Source organism: Channa argus, chromosome 7, assembly GCF_033026475.1.
Source record: "Channa argus isolate prfri chromosome 7, Channa argus male v1.0, whole genome shotgun sequence".
NCBI classification, from domain to species: domain Eukaryota; kingdom Metazoa; phylum Chordata; class Actinopteri; order Anabantiformes; family Channidae; genus Channa; species Channa argus.
Window position 1 is genome coordinate 10,921,495 of NC_090203.1, and position 18,341 is coordinate 10,939,835.

At 40.5% G+C, this 18,341-nt stretch overlaps 2 protein-coding genes across 4 annotated transcripts; both read right to left on the reverse strand.

Moving 5' to 3' along the window:
- Nucleotides 1-774: 774 nt before the first annotated feature.
- LOC137130752 (protein shisa-6) lies at nucleotides 775-12,344 on the reverse strand. 3 transcript variants are annotated; one of them, XM_067511268.1, is made up of 7 exons: nucleotides 11,562-12,344; nucleotides 10,066-10,212; nucleotides 7,094-9,524; nucleotides 6,105-6,259; nucleotides 5,551-5,616; nucleotides 5,077-5,262; nucleotides 775-4,864 (listed from the first exon to the last, which is right to left on the reverse strand). In XM_067511268.1, the coding sequence occupies exons 3-7, from the start codon at nucleotides 7,915-7,917 to the stop codon at nucleotides 3,936-3,938; spliced, it is 2,160 nt and encodes a 719-aa protein (XP_067367369.1). In that variant the 5' UTR covers nucleotides 7,918-9,524; nucleotides 10,066-10,212; nucleotides 11,562-12,344; the 3' UTR covers nucleotides 775-3,935. The 3 variants fall into 3 exon arrangements, with proteins under 3 accessions (XP_067367369.1, XP_067367368.1, XP_067367371.1); XM_067511267.1 differs by lacking the exon at nucleotides 10,066-10,212; XM_067511270.1 differs by lacking the exons at nucleotides 10,066-10,212; nucleotides 11,562-12,344 and adding an exon at nucleotides 9,889-9,967.
- Nucleotides 12,345-13,410: 1,066 nt separating this feature from the next.
- On the reverse strand, nucleotides 13,411-17,679 carry ube2s (ubiquitin-conjugating enzyme E2S). The gene is made up of 4 exons (XM_067509557.1): nucleotides 17,491-17,679; nucleotides 16,350-16,497; nucleotides 15,098-15,288; nucleotides 13,411-15,013 (listed from the first exon to the last, which is right to left on the reverse strand). Exons 1-4 carry the CDS (start codon nucleotides 17,491-17,493, stop codon nucleotides 14,654-14,656), a joined length of 702 nt encoding a protein of 233 aa, XP_067365658.1. The 5' UTR covers nucleotides 17,494-17,679; the 3' UTR covers nucleotides 13,411-14,653.
- Nucleotides 17,680-18,341: the final 662 nt, after the last annotated feature.

Sequence of the window (18,341 nt, forward strand, 5' to 3'; positions counted from 1 at the left end):
CACATCAGAGTTACCCTTATGTTCAGGGGGCAGCTGTAGATCTGTAGGTAAGGCAGTCGTCCACGGACCACACGGTCAGTGGTTTGATCCCCAGTCCCGGCTATATGCCGAAGTGTCTATAGGCCAGATGCTGAACCCCTAACAGCCCATTCCCGTCCCCAGCTGTGCAGTGCTGGTCTAAGCCTGGTAGAAATTGGGGAGGGTTGGGTCAGGAAGGGCATCCGGCGTAAAAACTGTGCCAAATCAAAATGCAGACAATGATGCGCTGTGGCGACCCTGAACTCACGGGATAAGCCATAAGGACAAAAAAAAAAAAAGAGTTACCCTTATGTTTACTTAAACTTAAAATTAATGGGATTGTTAAGCAAATTAGTCTTGCTCAAGATAGACCACAACATAGACATCAATATGAAGTCTGATATACTGTTAAATGTTTGCCTTTGAGGGCATTGGGGCTGTTATAATTTCTTCCAAAATGCTGAGGAACAATGTTTACCTCTGGGATTAATTTAAAATAGAATTATTACTCGGTTTCTACAGTGTTGCCATTCATCTATTTAACTATTCCTGAAAAAGTTTGTCTGATAATGTATAGTGCTGAGAGAATACGTCCTGATTTTACTCTTCATGCACTTTAATGAATGACAAAACATTTTTTCCCACCAAGTTTATTTATACAAATGCTTTGTAAGTCACTGTCGTATCCAAGGGCATCATTTCATTGAACAATAACAAAAAGGGCTGTTTTGAAATTTAGAAACATGAAAATAAGTCCATAATTCTCATTACTGGACACTGTCTCCGTCCATTACAATTTACTGTTGGTAATGCTTTAGATTGAAGGTGGCCATTAACCATCCGCACTCTAAATGAATTCATAATGGTAAAAACATACACCATATTCATTCATTTCTTTCTGAAAACTAGCTATTTTATCTAGCATATCTGTGTATTAGTTCTCAGATTTGAAAAAGAAATAAACCTTATAGCCATGTAGGAGGCTATGACAATAGAAAGACAACAAAATGTTATGAGTTTGGCACTGTACAATTCATTTAATACTAACATATAAGTTGTTGAATCCTCAAATTAATGCCAAAGAGATCACTCAAAATATTCTGATTGTACTAGCTATACAAAATACATTACTTGCACAAATTAGATTAACCATTTATAAAATTGTGATAATGAGTTTCGATGGATATGGCTTGTGAGATATTACAGACTTTGCTACAGACCTTTAGTGGTTCTATTTAAAAAACTAATACTACTGTATGTCAGCTATCTTATTTCCCTGAAAAAGACACTGCATTCAAAGCATTCAGGTTTCCATTAGACTTCTGTTTTTCTCCAACCAATGTAATAAACATTCATCTAAACACACATACATTATGGCATCATGGGTTTTGTGTGTACAACCCATAATAAGTTATTGAGTCAGGCTGCTGCAGTGGAGACAACAGACTGTCTCTAGTCTGGTGGCGTTAATAACTTCCATCCCCAACTCATCTATCCCTCAGTGGCTGTTAAAACACCATCATAAATTTAGAAGGCTGTAGATTTTTTCAATAGATGTTTTTCTGCCAGAGTGGAAACCTAAGTAATCACTTGAGATCAAGAAGTCATAAGGCCGATGTCTAGGCACAGTACATACAGCTGGGAAATTGGCCATATAAGCGTTGATGACCTTAGAATCTAGGCATACTGTAAATGCCTCTCAATGGAATGGAGCCAGCATGCATTAAGATTTGGAATGGTGTTAAAAACTTGAATTTATGACCAAATGTATGAAAAAACAAACTAGTCATGAGAATGCTAGTTATCTAAAAACAATAAACACTTAAATCCCACCAAGTAAAAGAACATCACATAATAAGATAATTGTTAATAATAACCATAACAGTTATAATAATCATTAATAATAACACTCCATCATATTCATAACAACTACATTTAGCACTGTGTATAGGATTGTCGAAATGAAATCTGTGTTTTTGTTTATCAGTATTTCACTTCTGTGTCCTTTCACGCGTTTACAAAAACCGAGCACATCAAGATCTTTCTTTGATCTGTGGTAATTACCTCTGATTTCAGCTGACCAAAAAACTAAATCCTCTCTCGATACCTTCCATTGATCTTCACACTTTGAGCACAGCTTGTACAGAATGTAAAACTTGAAGACACAATACCAAGTATGTTTGTATCTGGTGCAAATATCAGGGGTAGATAGTTTTGTGCAAAGTTTTAACTCTGTGCTTCACTTTAGACTGTGCTTCAATTGCTCTTGTTTTTTGTACACAGTAATACTTAATACATCATGACAATATCAACACAAAATCAAGAGAAAGAGATAGCATTTTATATGGACCACAGATATCACATACTACAGTATATAGGATAGGATAGCCCTTAGTATTGATAAGCGTTGTTATTGATGAAGTTTTTTTTTTTTACTTTTCTGTTTTTTTGTTTTTCTTTTTTACTCATACTGGCTGGAGTGCGATATGATACAGCAAGGTCTTCATCTTGAGGAAGGGAAGGACTTCCTAACCACCCGAGTCTCTTACGGCGTACAGAGCCAAGCAGGAGAAGGCCTCAGGTTGCCCTCGCTTCTGACTCAGGTTTTTGGCTTACTCTGAAGCCTTGCTTGGGACTATACAAAATATCACTGGCTCGTATAATTTGTCACCTGGTGAGAGTAATAAAATGGTGATTGTCAAACCAGCTTCCTCTGTGGCATTTTCTTTGTATCTCCATAAATGGCTTTGAAGGACAGTCATGTTAAGTGCAACGTCTGCATCACGGTCTTTTCTTTTGTGCTCTATAGAAAAACCTTTGTGTCTCCTAACAACCTACATTAAAGCAAGTTGCTGCCTTATTGGCAAACTGAAAACAAGCATCTGTTCTGTTATCTCTTGACTTGTGTGTGTTTATGTCAAGATTTTTGTAATGTCATGACTAATGGCTCTACATTGTTTGGTAGCCCATTGTTTTTACAGTTAGGTCCTGATCTATAGATAGGAACATTAGGAAAAACGTACCATAACCTAATCTAAGATCAGTCTACACTCCTGTAGTGTAACAGTGATCAGTGTGAGTTCCTCTGGGGATTTGATCTAAGGTCACATGGAAAATTAGGCAACAGATTAGTAATGTGGGAATGTCCGCAGTTTAAATCAGGCGCGGAGTCCTGCGGGCAGCGTAAGGCTGCAATGTCCAAGTCAGAAACAGCTCCCGTAACATCCGCTCATTTACATCGGAAGCAGCAAAATGTGTTCTGTCTCCCTGTGTCAGGATGAGGTTGGTTAAGCGTACTGTCACAGCTCCAAAATCCCTCACCAGGCACGCGGTCCAGCCAGACTCATCTGGTCCACCAGGCTCTTCACCCACGAGATTCAGATTCATAAATCATTGCTGCAGATGGCTGAGCAAGTCCACAGTCCGGCAAGTAGTCAAATCCATTTTCTATGAAATTCTCTGATACAATATTCACCATCTTCCCTTTCTTCACTGACTTCTTTTTGTAATATATTATCTGGTTCCCTATCTAATATGGCTCCTGAGTACATTTTGAAAAACATATATAAAACAAAATATGAACGACACTTCTATTGGTTTTGTATCACCCTTCCAGTCAGTCATTCTGCACGTAACGGCACTGCTGTATATGGCAATATGGCAAATTCTGTTACAAAATATGGCTGATGTAGGCTAACATAATTGGAACAGATATTCCCCTACTAGATTTTTAATTATTATATTCAAGATATTAATTACAAGATAACACTAATTTGAATAGCCTAAACACATTATACTGTTACTATACTTTATACTTATACTTTTATTTCTAGTAGTTATATCTAATAGCTAAATGCAGAAGGGTGATCTATTCCCATGCCACTGGTGAGGGTTAAACTCTACTATAGGCACTAACCTCACACTGTCACCTCATTTTTACTCCCTGTCCTGATTCCCTGACTGCCTCCTCCACTGCCTCCTGACCCTCCACCACCCCCTCCCGGTATGAAATGTAGCTGCTCAATGGTGTTCTGCCTTTTCGCTGCAAATGCCATCCTCCTTGCACTGTGGCCCCCTAGTGTTCCCGTTCCCATGACTACACCTGCCCCAGGCATCTCCCCTGCCCAGCCCATGCCCCCGCCCATGTGCCCTGTCCCAGTCGTGTTCCTCTCCTGCTCTCGTCCAGATGTGGGGTGCGAGTTCATCTTGATCATGTGGTGGCGGTCAAGGGAGGGTGTGGCACAGACATTCTGCTGGGACTGGGCCTTCTGCTGACGAGGCAGCGTGGGGACAATCCCACCTGTGTGGGCATATGGATCTACAACCCCCATCCCACTCACCCCCATCCTCTCCTCCAAATGGTCCGGTGACATGAGCATCCGTTCCTGTCTCTCCTGCCTGTCCTGCCTGTCCTGGGTCTTGCGGGTGAGGGTCTGTGTGTTGGAGTTCTTATTGGAGGCAGCCATGGCTTTGTAGTACTGGTGTTGCTGGTTCTTAGACAGCCGAGACAGAGTGCCTGTGTTGCCAGGGACATCACCCATGTTGAGCAGCTGGTCAGTGGACTTAACTTTTCTCGGTGGTTTGGAGAGAGTGTCATAGTTGGGGTTGTACTGGGGCTCTGGGGGATCCAGAGGGTAAGGATTGGGGGTGGGTGAGGCAGGCATGCCAGAAGGTGGTGGTGGGATCCAGGGACGAGCTGCATGCCTGGGCAGCGTTCCTCTTCCACTGAGGGTGTAGTCTCCACCCCAGTGGAGGTGGTGCTGAGAGGACTGGAGGGCTGGCTGGGCTGTGTGAGGCCGGCGCTTGGTGGTGCAGTAACCCGATGAGTATTCATCAAGACCTTTCTCTGGAAGAGAAATAAAATTTCCCTGAAATGTTTATCACCACATTAAATAAAATCAGTACATAATGACACATCCTGCACTTTATGCTATAGAGTCAAGACTGTCACTGTGATTCAACACTCATGAAAAACATACACAAACTGTACTGTAAGGGGAGTCAGGGGCACACAGACTAGCACATGTGTTCTCATATCTCAAAAGTGAAGGTACTCACCGAGTCGCTTAAGTGAGGAGTATCTATTGAGCTCAGGCTTTGTAGCGCTCTCATAGGAGGGAGGCAGCTGAGCCAGGTTGTGCAGGGAGTGATGGAAAGAAGGCTGGGATTTGGTGTTGTTGTGTTTACTGGAAAGCAGGGTGCCTCCAGCTGCCAGCTGAGCATTGTTCATTCGAGGGGTACGTTCTACAGAGACCACAGGGAGAAAACGACAATGTGTTAAATGAGATTTGCTCCTCTGGATATAGTGCACTGCACGTCATAGTGCGTCAATCTGCTAACATTCAGTGGAACAGGCAGATTTTAACCTGCTTTCAAGGCTAACACAAGCAACTGAAGCTATGGTAATCAATATTATTGTTGAGATGAATGAGTCTACTTCTGAGCTTAAAACAAAACTAAATGTAGTAAATGAAGCATCATGATGATTACGAGTAATTTAAATAGAAGCCTGGCTTTCACCAGCTGCCTTACCGATTGTTGCAGTGTGTTTGGGGCTGGATCCTGATGAGTGGATGAAATTGTGTTGCAAATTGCCCACTGTAAGTCAAAAGAATAAATAGTAATCATCTAACAGTATGGATGTCAGGTAGTTTCCAGTCAAATAGCATGTTTAGCATAATATTGCAAATATGTAATATATAATCTATTTGCATCCATTCACATTAAAGCACATATATTTTATAAGCACACCCAGATTCTTGAGCATTTAACTACTTGAATATTGAAGTGGAACATTCATACTACAAGGCAAGAAAGTCAGGTGTCTTTTTTTAATGACTGTATTTAAATAAAAAAAAATACTGACATAATTTATATATTTTTTCACACCACCACTAAGGATTCTCATTTTTATTTCTTCATGGTTGCAAAAACATCTTGATTGTGAGACACACATGCAAAAAGCAGGCACTCCTATACTGACATGGCAAATGCAATATGTCTCTTCGGACAGACGATCCCGTTACAAAGGCTTTAATTGCTCATCTTATTATGCCATTAATGCTTAAAAAGCCCTTAGTCCTCACATCTGTTGTCCTTGCTGGGCAGTCCTGGGGCGTACAGATTTTTTGGAGGTCTCCCCAGTGTCCCTTGTCCGTCTCCTACAGCCAAAGCCACACTGTTGTTTCTCTCATCCTGCTGGACTGGGCTCGACTGGTGCCGCAGCATATCAACCAGGGCTCTAGATATAGTAAAACACACGCAAAAAGGAAATACATAATCAAACATGACAAAACACTGGTTAATAGCCAATATTATACTACATTCTGTGAACATTTCTGATGTTAGGATCTTATACTCAGTAGCCTCTGTGTTGCGCATTTTCTTATATTTTAATATGATTTAATAGGTTTCTCAATTGTGGATTGACTCAAACAGTGGATACAGCTCAGCCTTACTTGTGTGAGGATGACACTTTTGTAGATTAGAATTGATACTAAACTAAGCAAACACATTACCTTGTTTCGACAACAAATTATTGCATATGTTTATTTTATTCTTATAGTATGTGAATTGTATATTTGTGGCAGTGTATCACATTTCGCACATTCCTCTTTCACAATAATCTTGCATCTGTTTGGAAATACATATCTATGCACAGCGATAAATACATATTTTAATAAAAAAAACAAAACATGCATTTATTTAGTTTTATTTTATGAGGGCCAAATCAACACGCAACCTTCATACTGCTGCACTACTACTGCAGCCCATGACAGAAAAATTTAACCTGTACAAACATCAAAATGCCCAGCTTTCTTGCCAAGATGATGGGCCATATATTGTATAAAAAGCCCAGAGGAAATCAAAACACCCATGAATTCTGCAGCAGTTACTTGGCGAAGATCAAATATGTTTCAGCACATGACTAATAGCATTATTCTGAGCCCAGAATGATGAATCTAGGCCATTTATGGAGTCCTGAAAACCTAATTTCATTACAGTATTCATACCCTGCATTAAGTAACTAATCCAGCAATGAGAGATGCTGAAAAAAGTATTTTCAAATCCTCACCTTGGCATATTCAAGTCCCTCTGGTTTGCTTCCCGTTGTACCTTGTTGAAGACCACCTTGATACCCACAGCAACAGCCACCATAAACACAACCACACCACCAATAACGAAGCCTGTGTTGTGGCTCTGCTGCTTCAGTGGATCAAAGTCGGGGTCAGGACCTAATTCCTCTGGTGTAATCATGGCGTCTGTCTGTGGCTTGGCCCAGTCTGGAGAATCATAGTTTTTACAGCTTTCTTGCTCCAGTTGCCGGCCACGATCTGGACAGCAGAAGCGGTAATGGCAGGTTCCACAGCAATAGACGAAATTGTCCTTGGAGCAGTTAAACGCGCTGTCAAAGTGTCCCATTACATCATAATAACCCCGACATACATCCATCCATGGATCCATTAGGCGCGGTTGACTGAGCTCTACCTGGGCTGCACTTAACGGAGGTGCAAGGGCCTCTGCTGAAGTCACATTCTTGGGGAACATGACCTGGGGCAGGGGTCTTGGAGGCACCTCAAGAACTCCCTCTGAGGTCTCTGGAAGCTTCTCAGGGGTTTTGGTCCTGCCTTGAAGAGCAGCTGGCCTAATATTGGCCTGGATGGCAAGGAGCAGAAGAGGACTGGGGCCATTCTTAGGCTCTTCAGTGAACGGCCTCCCTGAGCGGTCTGCATGCTGAGGAGGGGGGGGTGGAGAGGTCTCCACAACAGTGATAAGTGGGGCGGTAAGGAGGGAGAGCAGGGAGACAGCAAGGACTCTGAGATTGGTAGTGGGCGTCATTTTTACATGACTAAGAGATCTATTTTCTGTTGTTGAGTCAATGCAGTTACAATGCTGCATCCGCTTTTGCAGTTTAACCCACTAAAACGGCATGTGAAATATTCAAATAACATGTACAACCTACTGAATATTGATGATGTATCAGTAGTTTCATTCAGTGATGCTGGATGATGAAATCTGAAAACTGTTTTTGAGTATTTATATGATGTAACACAAGAAAAGGTCGGGAACAATAAAACTAAAAGGGACTAACACTGATGATAATGGTACTAAATTGTTTTTAATGTACTGCAAGAAGGGAACGCAGAGTGAGATTTCATCTTCTGCCCTCCTAAAACACCTCTTAAGTCTAGAACACTAAAATGAATACAGCTTTGTAAAAAGGACAAATTGAAAACAACTATCTTCTTGCTTTTAGTCCTTAATGCCTTGTTCTACAAGTCCCACTGAACAAAATAACATATGTGACGTGCAGCTGGATGTGATTATTTTTTAAGTAGAAAGCACAGTAAGTATTTTCAATAAAATATGGCGGTCCAGTACATTCCTGTGCTGATTGTGGCACTTGAACAATAGTCTATGGCCAGTGTTTTGTCAAATGTAAACAGCTTTATCTGTTTTGTTCATTCCTGACTACTTCAGTCTGGCACTACATACATTCAGAAATGGCACTTATTTAAGCTGCAAGCTATTCTCTTCTGCAAAAAATATGAAAGTGAAAACATTTTTTACATATTTGGTGCTTTTTGGCATTGTAAACTAGAACTTGGAAATAAAAGACTGCACCACTGATGAAAACTGTCCATTAATGATGCCTAGTTTCTCTGGAGCAGGGACCTATCTCCATGTTATCTCCATGTATGTCCTAGGCACTCGTTACGTCTATAGACACGCTTTGTACTCAATATCAGTCTTTTCTATGGTTGGAATAATGCTCATCAGTACTCGCCTGGTGCAGGCTGTTACTGTGGTTGAGCTAGGGGTGATAATGAGGGACGCTCAGCTTAAGTGCTAAAAGACTGTAACAAATGAAAATAAGGATTAAGCATAAACCAAGGAAATAACTCACAGGCTGTCAAACACATTGCAAATTGAAGCAAATGTCATGGACTTTAAATGTTCTGCACTCTTTTAGGCACAAAAAGTTGCCCGTGTCATTCAACCGTATTACTAATTAGATGTGAACTGAATGGCACATTGCTTCTCCATGTGACATGTCTCTCTAAGTAAAATTATTCCTGATTTGTGTCTGAGGTTCAAAGAATATCACTTTTGTTGAGAAATATGTAAATGTGTGAAGTTATTGTGTTGGAGGTGTTGGCAATAATAGACAGAGGCAGATCTGTCTCCCACAGAAATTATAATTATATGTAATTATCAAAACGTCCCTATCTGTAGCAGAGAATGTAGGCACAGATGGGGGAGACAGAATGCTGAAATCACCAAGGGCTCCACTTGTTTCAGTTACATGATCCTCTAACCTTCTGAGGAGAGTTCAGTGGAGGAAAAATAAAGACACAAAGCAGCAGTTCACACACTGACTAATGTTCCAAAAGGGCTTTCCAGTAGCTCTTTCTTTCTTCTCCAAACGTTCTGCTCGATTTCCAGATTTTTCTTCGGGTTTATGTGTCTGTAATCAAACCTGGAATGTGTAGGCCGAGTGTCCACTGTAATACAAATGAGAGACGTGATTAGAAAGCAGCCCTGAAACCTCTTCTTTCCACTTAGTGACATATGTGCATACACATTCCGAGTATACAAGTGCACACAGCAGTTGTTTTTATTAATTGCATGAGGTGTGTCTGTGTGTGTGTGTGTGTGTGTGTGTGTGTTTGGTTGCAGGAGGAACACGCTCCTAAAAAGCCAATGATAGAGAAAGAGAGCAGAGGGATAAATGCAGGGTAGGGATTTAAATGAGCAAAGAGATTGTGGAGAGCAGGAAGAGCCAGAGGTATAGATGCAGAGACGACCATGAGTGGGAGGGCGGTGTGTGGGTGGCACAGAATCAAGTACATTTCTCCCAGCACTTACCAATACAACACAGCACATCACACAAACAGCACCACCAAACAGATCTGCAAACACAGTCAATGCCACACACAAGAAGAGTGCTAATCAAGATTGTAAATCAGCTGCTGTTAGAACAGTTAAAGGGGAAGAATCAGAACTACACAAAAGGCTTTGCGTGTGTGTAGGCATTCTGTAAACCTTCTTGTAGTGAGGCTTTGCCTCTCTTCTTTATTCCTCTTGCTCCCTCCTTCTCCTCTTTCTCCCTCGTTCTGCCTTTCTCTCTTTCTCAGATTCTGTGCGTGGGTTGAGGCAGCTAACTCTCTCAGAATAGCACTGCAGCTCTGTCTGTGTGTGAGTGAAAGAGGCAGTGAAAAGAGAAGGGAGGCAGAATCCAATCTACACCCATTAGCCAAGCAGGATTTCAAAGTCACATCTGGCCGTCTCTTGCTCAACAAGATGACACTGATTTCTTGCACCTTGTCATCTCCAAGCAGTGCTCAACTCCAATTACCATTTTCCCTGCTATGACTCTATTCACTTGGTTAAAATCTTCTAGCCAAATGTTCAAAGGACTGCCTAACAAATAAAAACAAATACACACAAAATGCTGAAAATAAAGACTGTTAAATACTAATACTAATAATGTTGCAGCAGAAAGACTCAAAAAAGAAAAAAATGTTTCTGTAGTTATCTTGCTATAAACTGTGAATGTTTATAAACTCTATAAACTCTTAAGTCAATGTACTAAAGAGAGCCAGGATGGGAACTAAAGGGTGAAGAGCACACACTAACAGCTGTGAAGATGCATTCCCGAGATACATGGCCACTGGAGGGAGAACAGTCCATTACAACAGATTCATCGCGTTGCATACAATTGTATCACAGCAAATGAAACGAGCGGCCCCTTTTGCTTTCATTGCAGGATGCTGACGAGCTGTGCAAACGGCTGGGCATGCAACAATTTCAACAGGTGTTTGTTGGAAAGGAAACAAAATGGCCTCTTTTTTTCTCCGCTTCTTTAGACACACTAGTGCAAAACGCACTGACATGAATCAATGACAGAAAAAATGAATGCAGGTCATGCTGATGCAAAAATTAAATTAGAGTGAAAGCCGCGGAACAGCGGTTGCTTTATTTTTATGAGCGAAATACATGCTGCGCAATGGCTTTGCTTCAGCCAAGCGATTTGGACTTCGACTCGTCAGACCGCAATTCTTCCATCCTTAGGTAAATAAGTTGCAACTTGTAATGAAGAAGCATGCGGGTTATGGACATGACTTGCATATATCAGTAGGTTAAGAGTGCGTGGGTGTATCCGTGCCGGTGTGTGTGTGTGTGTGTGTGCGTGCGTGCGTGCTTGTAATCCGGTTGGATGTGTCGGTGTGTTTGCGCGTTATCTATGGTCTTAAAAGCACAATGATCATAATCTCACAATGTGCTGGTACTTGTCGATTAAAGTGTTTAAGTCATGAAAAAACATGTCTGCCCGGCAAAAATCCTGTGTGTAGATATTTCTATGGCGCAGCTTTCATTCAAATGTTTTGTTTGACAGCCTCCACCACAGCTGATGCGTCTCAATAGATGCCAGTCGTTTTTATACACACAGAAACATGCAGTGAACGTATATAACAGTTTTGCCTGTAATTCGCTAATTGATGTTGTATTAATGAAAGGTGCATAATGTCGTGTCTTACCTGTGTGTTGCTCTGGGGTCTGATGCTGGTGAACAGCGTTTGGAGAGCCTGCGCACTGTATCACAGCGTTTCTCAGACGGCAGCCTGTTATTGTAGCAGAAAATGATCAGGACAGCTTGAACTGTTGCTGGATCTGCCACCTGTTTTAAATGTCCGCAAGAGTACACCTCAGTCGTTTTTGCTGCGTCTCCGTGGGGCTATTGATAATCCATTAACACCGCGAAAACTAAAAGAAAACACGAACAGGCGAGAGTGTCATTGCACAACGAGATGTACGGAGATTTTATGATAAATGTGACAAGATAAATCAGCTGTACACGACGTCAGAAAACCCCGTTTGCTGTACACCACAAGTTGCACTAGAGCTATCGCATCGAGACCGCGCATTTATCCATGTGCTCAAAATGACAAGTGTGTCAAAAAATGCCCCCACTTTAACTTTTCTCTTTCTACAACTGACTGAGGGTGGTTCCCTTCATAATTTCCAAGACAGATCGGTTGCACCGCCTAACTAACTGCGACTGGCCTCACGGAGGTCTGCCAGTGGGGGAGCGCTGTGATTGGTCGGTCGGACTGGTGCTGATGAGACTCCTCGAACTCGGCGTTGATGGTCATTAGGCCCATTCAACTGGTGGCGTTCATCTTTACTCCCCTCCACTTCATTTCCCTCTTTAATTGAATTACCTTCGTGGCCCGCTGGCTCTGGCAAAGATACCACTTAGCGCATTTGGCTTTTTTTTTCTTTCCCCAAAAGTAAAATGTAAGGCTGAGGATGTGCTATGAGGCGGGGGGGACTTGAAAAATTAAAGGATCCAGTAAAGTCAACTAAAGACCTCCGAGAATCATATTGTTTGTGTGTGAGTGAAAGAAAGAGAGAGACAGACACACACAAAGAGAGACACAGTTGCCACAGCAACTGTGCCATTATGTTGGTGGCAATTATGAAAGCGATGAAAACGGGGAAGCAGAGAGGATTGGCGCAAAGGCTCCATCTCCGAAGCTTGAACAAATCTGTCAATTAGAACCACACCTACACACTAGCAATTCAGAGATTTGGTGAAGTTTAGGACAAACTGGTAACAGCTGACGGAAGCCAGGAGTGCAGGAGATGAAGCGTGAGGTTTTTGAAAGTGAAATTGTATGTTGTTTGGTTTCATTTTCACCATCACAAAAAAATAACCATCTCACGATAACCACATCAACAGCACATGCATGACAATGTATTTTTGTTTGTTTCCCGGTAAACTAAAACCTCATATTGCATGATTTGAAAAAACTGAATCAGTGTCAACGGTATTACACTGCAGAATATCCTTTATAACGGGTCACCATAAAAAGGATTCCAAAGAATGAAAAACATTTCAGGTGTTTCTGGATAACACAAAAAGCCCATCATTAATGGGTAAAGAAAAGCAGTGGAGGTGGTTTCCAGGTGGTGAAGGAGGTAAGCGCTTTGAAAATGGTGCTTGGGGAAGGTGTAGAAGCTTATGTGGAGCCCCAGGTGTGTAAGATGGGCCTGATAATTACCTGCATGGCAGGCTGCTATTTCTACACAGGTGGGTGGGCTGTTGCATGTCTACAGTAGAGGCCAGTAGAGCCCTTCATTAAATGGCCCAATGATGCTCTACCGGGTGCACTTTACCTCACTGGTTTGCAAGGGTGGATGCAATTACTGGTTTTCTAATAATGGTTATTCCACACAGAACAGGAGACCACTATAAACAAAGTGAAGTGCTATTATACCTCACTGAATAGTTAAAAATGTTATATTAATGCACACAGAGTATTGCAGAAGTAACATGTGAACAATTTATGCAAAGAACCACCAAACAAAAAAGCGAATAAGTCATTTTCATTTCACTTCTCAAATTTCAATGTTTTATTAATTTAAATAATTTAAAATGGACACAAAATATCCAGCCAAGTCTGCAAAATGACAGGAGTTTCAAAGGAGCCTTTTCCATCCAAATCAAAGACAGCACCTAAGAGTGTTTCCTTGGGAAATGTAGGCCCGCATTAATTTAGAGCAGAGAGAAAACCTGCCCAGAAAACTCCGCCCGTGCAGTAGATGGGGAGACAATTTTTATCAAACGTGGAAGTTTCCCTACTGATGTCCTTTCTGGGGACATCAGCCCTGTGACCACATGGCTGGTCAGAGAGCTGGGTATTTGAGAGCACATACTGCTTTGTAAGGAAGCAGTAGTGAGCTTAGTGAGTCACACCACTGTATGCCTAATACAGAGACTAGATGATTCATTTTTATTAAGTTGTCTGGCAACCTACCCTGTTCCCTTACAGCCACTGATCTAGGTCTTCACACACAACCACAAGAAAACTGAATATGAACATGTCAATTATAAACAATGTATACTGGACATTGAAATTACTTCAGAAAACTAAAAAATATTTTTAAAAAAGGGGGATGGCTTATTATAACCCACTACCAATGCGTTCCATACCTTGATTCCTCAATGAAAAAAAAAACAAAAAACAAAAAACAAAAACAAAGATGTTACCATTGAGTGTGACAACAATATTTCTTTCCTAGTGGCAACTTTCTGCAAAATTGTTTGCAAGAAATTTGCTCGATTTGAAAACCTGATGTTATTTAAAGTAACATCTTTGTATAGACTCAAGAATGAGCCTGGCTGAGCAGTACACAGTACCATCACAGCAGTATTGAGCAAGAAACACTTTAAAAAGAGCTGATGTCAAGTCTGAAACAAAAGTAGTTATGTCTCCCCAACAGACAGACAATAGAGGCCATGTTTTACACAGTGAATATCGTTCTCTGTGTCATTCATTCAGGACAGGTTACTAGAAAAATACAAATGGCATAATTTTCGCAGTGACAGTGAACACTGTTTTTAAAATTTTCATTATGTTTTCAGGTATGGAAATATGTAATGCCAACAGGTTTAACTGGTGGCAAAATAGAAGTTAAGGTATGGGAACAGAGCAGACAGCATGAATCGGTGGTAAAAAGAAAAAGAAAGGGAACAAAACATTTTTAGCACACTTCAATATTTATATTTACACATTCTTGCACACACACTCACACGCATACACACACTGAGAATTTGGCTGAGGTATTAAAGTCGCCTCAATGCACGCTTTTTATCTGCCTTCTTTTTCCCTGCTACATTATTAGTGCTACTACTACTGTTGCTATTGCTGCTGGTGGTACTCGCTCCGTTAGCTCCATTACCCAAAACAGCTGGCACAGCTGCTGCACTGGGTCCCGCTCTCTTTGTTGGGTCACCTGCATGCTTTTTAGGCTGTGGGCCATCATTAGGGTCCTGAGGGGCCCCAGAGGTCCCACCCATCGCATGGATCTCTGTAAGCAGACGAGCACGGGACTCATACTCTGCATAGTCCTCTAATAGCAAACGTCCGGCCTCTTCGTTCAGAGCTGACTCTGGGTTTGGATGAATGAGTAGACACTTGATTGTCTGTGGAAAGGAGGACATGGAAATTTGAAAGTTGTGGAAATACAGTTGAAATTTTGAACAAAAAGGAATGGTAATTCATCTTACAAGCAAAATGTGTCTGAGGCCAAGTTCTGCCTTCCAGTCTCTCTTCAACACGTTGACACAGATCTCTCCTTTGTGACCCACGTTGGGGTGAAAAATCTTGGTCAGGAAATACCCTTTGGGTGGAACAGCAGGGAAGTCCTTCCCGAGGACCAGACGCATTCGGAAAATGCCACCAGCAAATGGAGTTCCCTCTGTCCAAGTATAAAGAATTCATTACATGAACAGTATGTTGTGACTGTGCCAAACTCACTGCATACAGAGAAAGAGGTTGAGAGTGGCAACTGAGTCAATTAACAGTAACACAATACATGTCGATGTGTCAATTTTGGCTTCACTTTATAAATATCTTATAACAATATTAGTGTTAGTCCCTAGTAAATACAACCGATGAGGAGTTAGTGTTTCCCCGAGAAATTCTTACTTGGGGGAAATAAAAAATTACTACTTTTTTTTTTTTTTTTTTTGTCCTTATTCCTTAAGTTCAGGGTCGCCACATGTTGGTGCCCTTCCTGACGCAACCCTCCCCAATTTCTACCGGGCTTGCACTGAACCAACTGACCTACAGCGGCCCCCTTTTAAAATACTACTTAAAGTAAAATAAATAAGGTAATATTGCATGGCTATGTTACCATTGAAACATAGCCATTTTGTTGGCTATGTGAAGGTTATGTGTCACTAATATAAGTAGCAACACCCACAAAATTCATTAAAAAAATAAAATAAAAATGCTTTAAACATTATGTAAATTCTCAGGAAACCTTTCTGAAAAGTTTTTAGCCTAATGAGTGAATGATGCAAAAGGTAACATTTAAACATCGCTAGTGAACCACAAATGTTGAATTTTAATCCTAAGACTGAGTAAATTGAGCAGGAAACAGCTAGAAACGTTATTTTACTGCATGCTATGTATAGGCCCGAAGTATAACATAGATACACCATAGATGAAAAGTTGTAATTGGGAATACACAATGAATAAGTTAAGGGCTAAAGTTAACTGCCTATTTAAAAATGACCTTCTAAAAAGGTAGGAAAGCCACTGGGTATTTTCAGATCAAACAATTTTTGCTTCAGAACATTAAAAATCTATACAGTTAGTTAAAAGACGGCAAAACTGATATAATAATTGTAGACCTGACAAAGGATATGTTGTACTCAAATGATGTCTGTTATGTTATGGACCCATCTATGTGCTACATTAAAAGTCTTGTCACGGTCAGTCCCACATGGCATGACATCATATTACAATGCTTACCTGGACCTTCAATGGCTGTGTGTAGTTCAGTTATGTCTTCCTCGCTGGGATAAATCTTGATACCCTCAGGTGGGTCTGCTGCTAAGGCTGAAATCTCTTTGTAGACCAAGCGAAGAATGTGAGGAGGCAAATTCTCCACATTGGAGTTCTAAACAGAAACACAAAAGTGAATCGGCCAACTGTGATTGTACATGTCCACAAACAATTTCTGCTTCAAAAGAAATATAGAAAGTTACGTGTCCAATCAAGCAAAGGCAATTTTTTACTATGTGGACAACCAAGTCCCTAAACTAATATGACTATTTGCAAATAATAAAATAAAAATCACAAAAATGCACTGTCTGAAGTAGACAAAGGGTAGATTTTATCACAAGAACTAGTTAGTTAAATTTAAAATAGTCTAAGTTGTTTTTTTTTAAAACATATTTATGTCTAATATCTTGTTTTTAAACTATTTTCTGACATCATACAATGTATAACATACGTTAACACAGTATTTTCACCCCGAACAGGAATTAAATCTTTCTTCTCAGCGACTGGGGTTCAAAGGAACCAGACATTTTCAAGTATGGTTGCACTTCATTGCATATTCATAGTTATAACATTATTCTTTCAGTCTACTAATAATGCTTAACTTTAGTAGCCTAATTATCAGCATCAAGCTATTTGGTTGAGCTACAAAGTTTTACCATTCAGACAACGGTCTTTAACGTTACGTTAAACCTTTTTATTGGACTTAGACATGCTATAACTAGGTTGATAAATTTAACGTAGCTAACACTAAGCTTAGTAGACATTTACATAAACAGAACAACCAGATAACGTAAGGATGAGGCAACGTCGACAGCTAACTTTATGTTAGCATTTCACTACCGTTAATTACCGTTAGCACAATTAGCTTAGCCTCGCTCAGACAGATGATGTTAATGTCAAAGCAGCCCTGTACTTTTGTGAAACAAACTATCTTTCGCACAATTATTTGCTAATGTTAAATTACACAACTACATATAAGGGTTTTTAATTAGAGTCAAAGAGGCTGGAAAAATAGACACAACCCGAATTTAAAGCTCGACGACTGGCGACGACTAAACATCGGAACAAGCTAGCAGCTATTCCCGTTAGCGTTAAGCTGCCTACTTACCATCTTCAAAAGGATTTATGCTGAGATGTTGAATTCCTGGCAGATGTCAAGTATGATCAGAGTTTATCGTTTATGTTTGAATAAACTATCTTCAATAAAAACTTAGCCCGGTCTCACTGCTTGATGTTCTTTTCTTCTTTTCGTTGACACAGGAACAAAAATATGATCCTCAGTTTAACCTATCAGCATTGACCAATGGGGGTATGGGAGACACAAAAACGTCAGAAAAATGGAGCCAATCATAAAACTCCTTTGTCGTTGTGTCATAGTCAAATATTTTATTAACCAATCACAGGCAAAAAACGTCTAATACTAGTCAACCATTGGCTTATTTGAAAAAAATCACAAGTACCCCACAGCAGAGAATGAAAGAAAATTAATAAATAGAAACATTTTTTTTTTTTAAATATTCGCTCAAGCAACAGTACAAGTAAAATGATTGCATTTAAAGTGCTTAAGTTAAAGTAACTTTAATCTGGAAGACTTAGTAAAGTAAATTCTCTTGTTATCAGAATCCTTGGACTTCCCACCATTAGGTCTAGTGGTAAAAACATAGAAGAAACTGCTAAAAGTCTTGAAAGGGCACCTCTACATTAAAAAACACATAATTGACGATTAATGCAACGCCCACTTTAGTTGATTCTGAACATTAATATAATGCAAACAAGTTATGAAACACTCAGCGTAGATGGGTGTACCTCTCGCTTTTGGTGATGCCCTTTTAGTTGGTGGTGTATTGCCCACTGGCCAACCGCTTACTTGCCTTCGAATTTTATTTTGCGAAATATCAAATGAGGTTTTACTTTTAATGGCCAACATAACGAATTGCAAATCTCCTTCAGCAGCGTCAC

Excerpts from the sequence above, each read along its gene's own strand:
- ube2s (XM_067509557.1), bottom strand. Across the intron at positions 15,289-16,349 it reads CACAGCCATTGAAGGTCCAG|AGGGAACTCCATTTGCTGGT; the intron begins GTAAGCATTGTA and ends ATACTTGGACAG. Across the intron at positions 15,014-15,097 it reads GCCTCAGACACATTTTGCTT|ACAATCAAGTGTCTACTCAT; the intron begins GTAAGATGAATT and ends TCCTTTCCACAG.
- LOC137130752 (XM_067511267.1), bottom strand. The coding sequence starts at position 7,917 with ATGCAGCATTGTAACTGCATTGACTCAACAACAGAAAATAGATCTCTT. Across the intron at positions 6,260-7,093 it reads AGGGACTTGAATATGCCAAG|AGCCCTGGTTGATATGCTGC; the intron begins GTGAGGATTTGA and ends TACTATATCTAG. Across the intron at positions 5,617-6,104 it reads GCCCAGCAAGGACAACAGAT|TGGGCAATTTGCAACACAAT; the intron begins GTGAGGACTAAG and ends TTTGACTTACAG.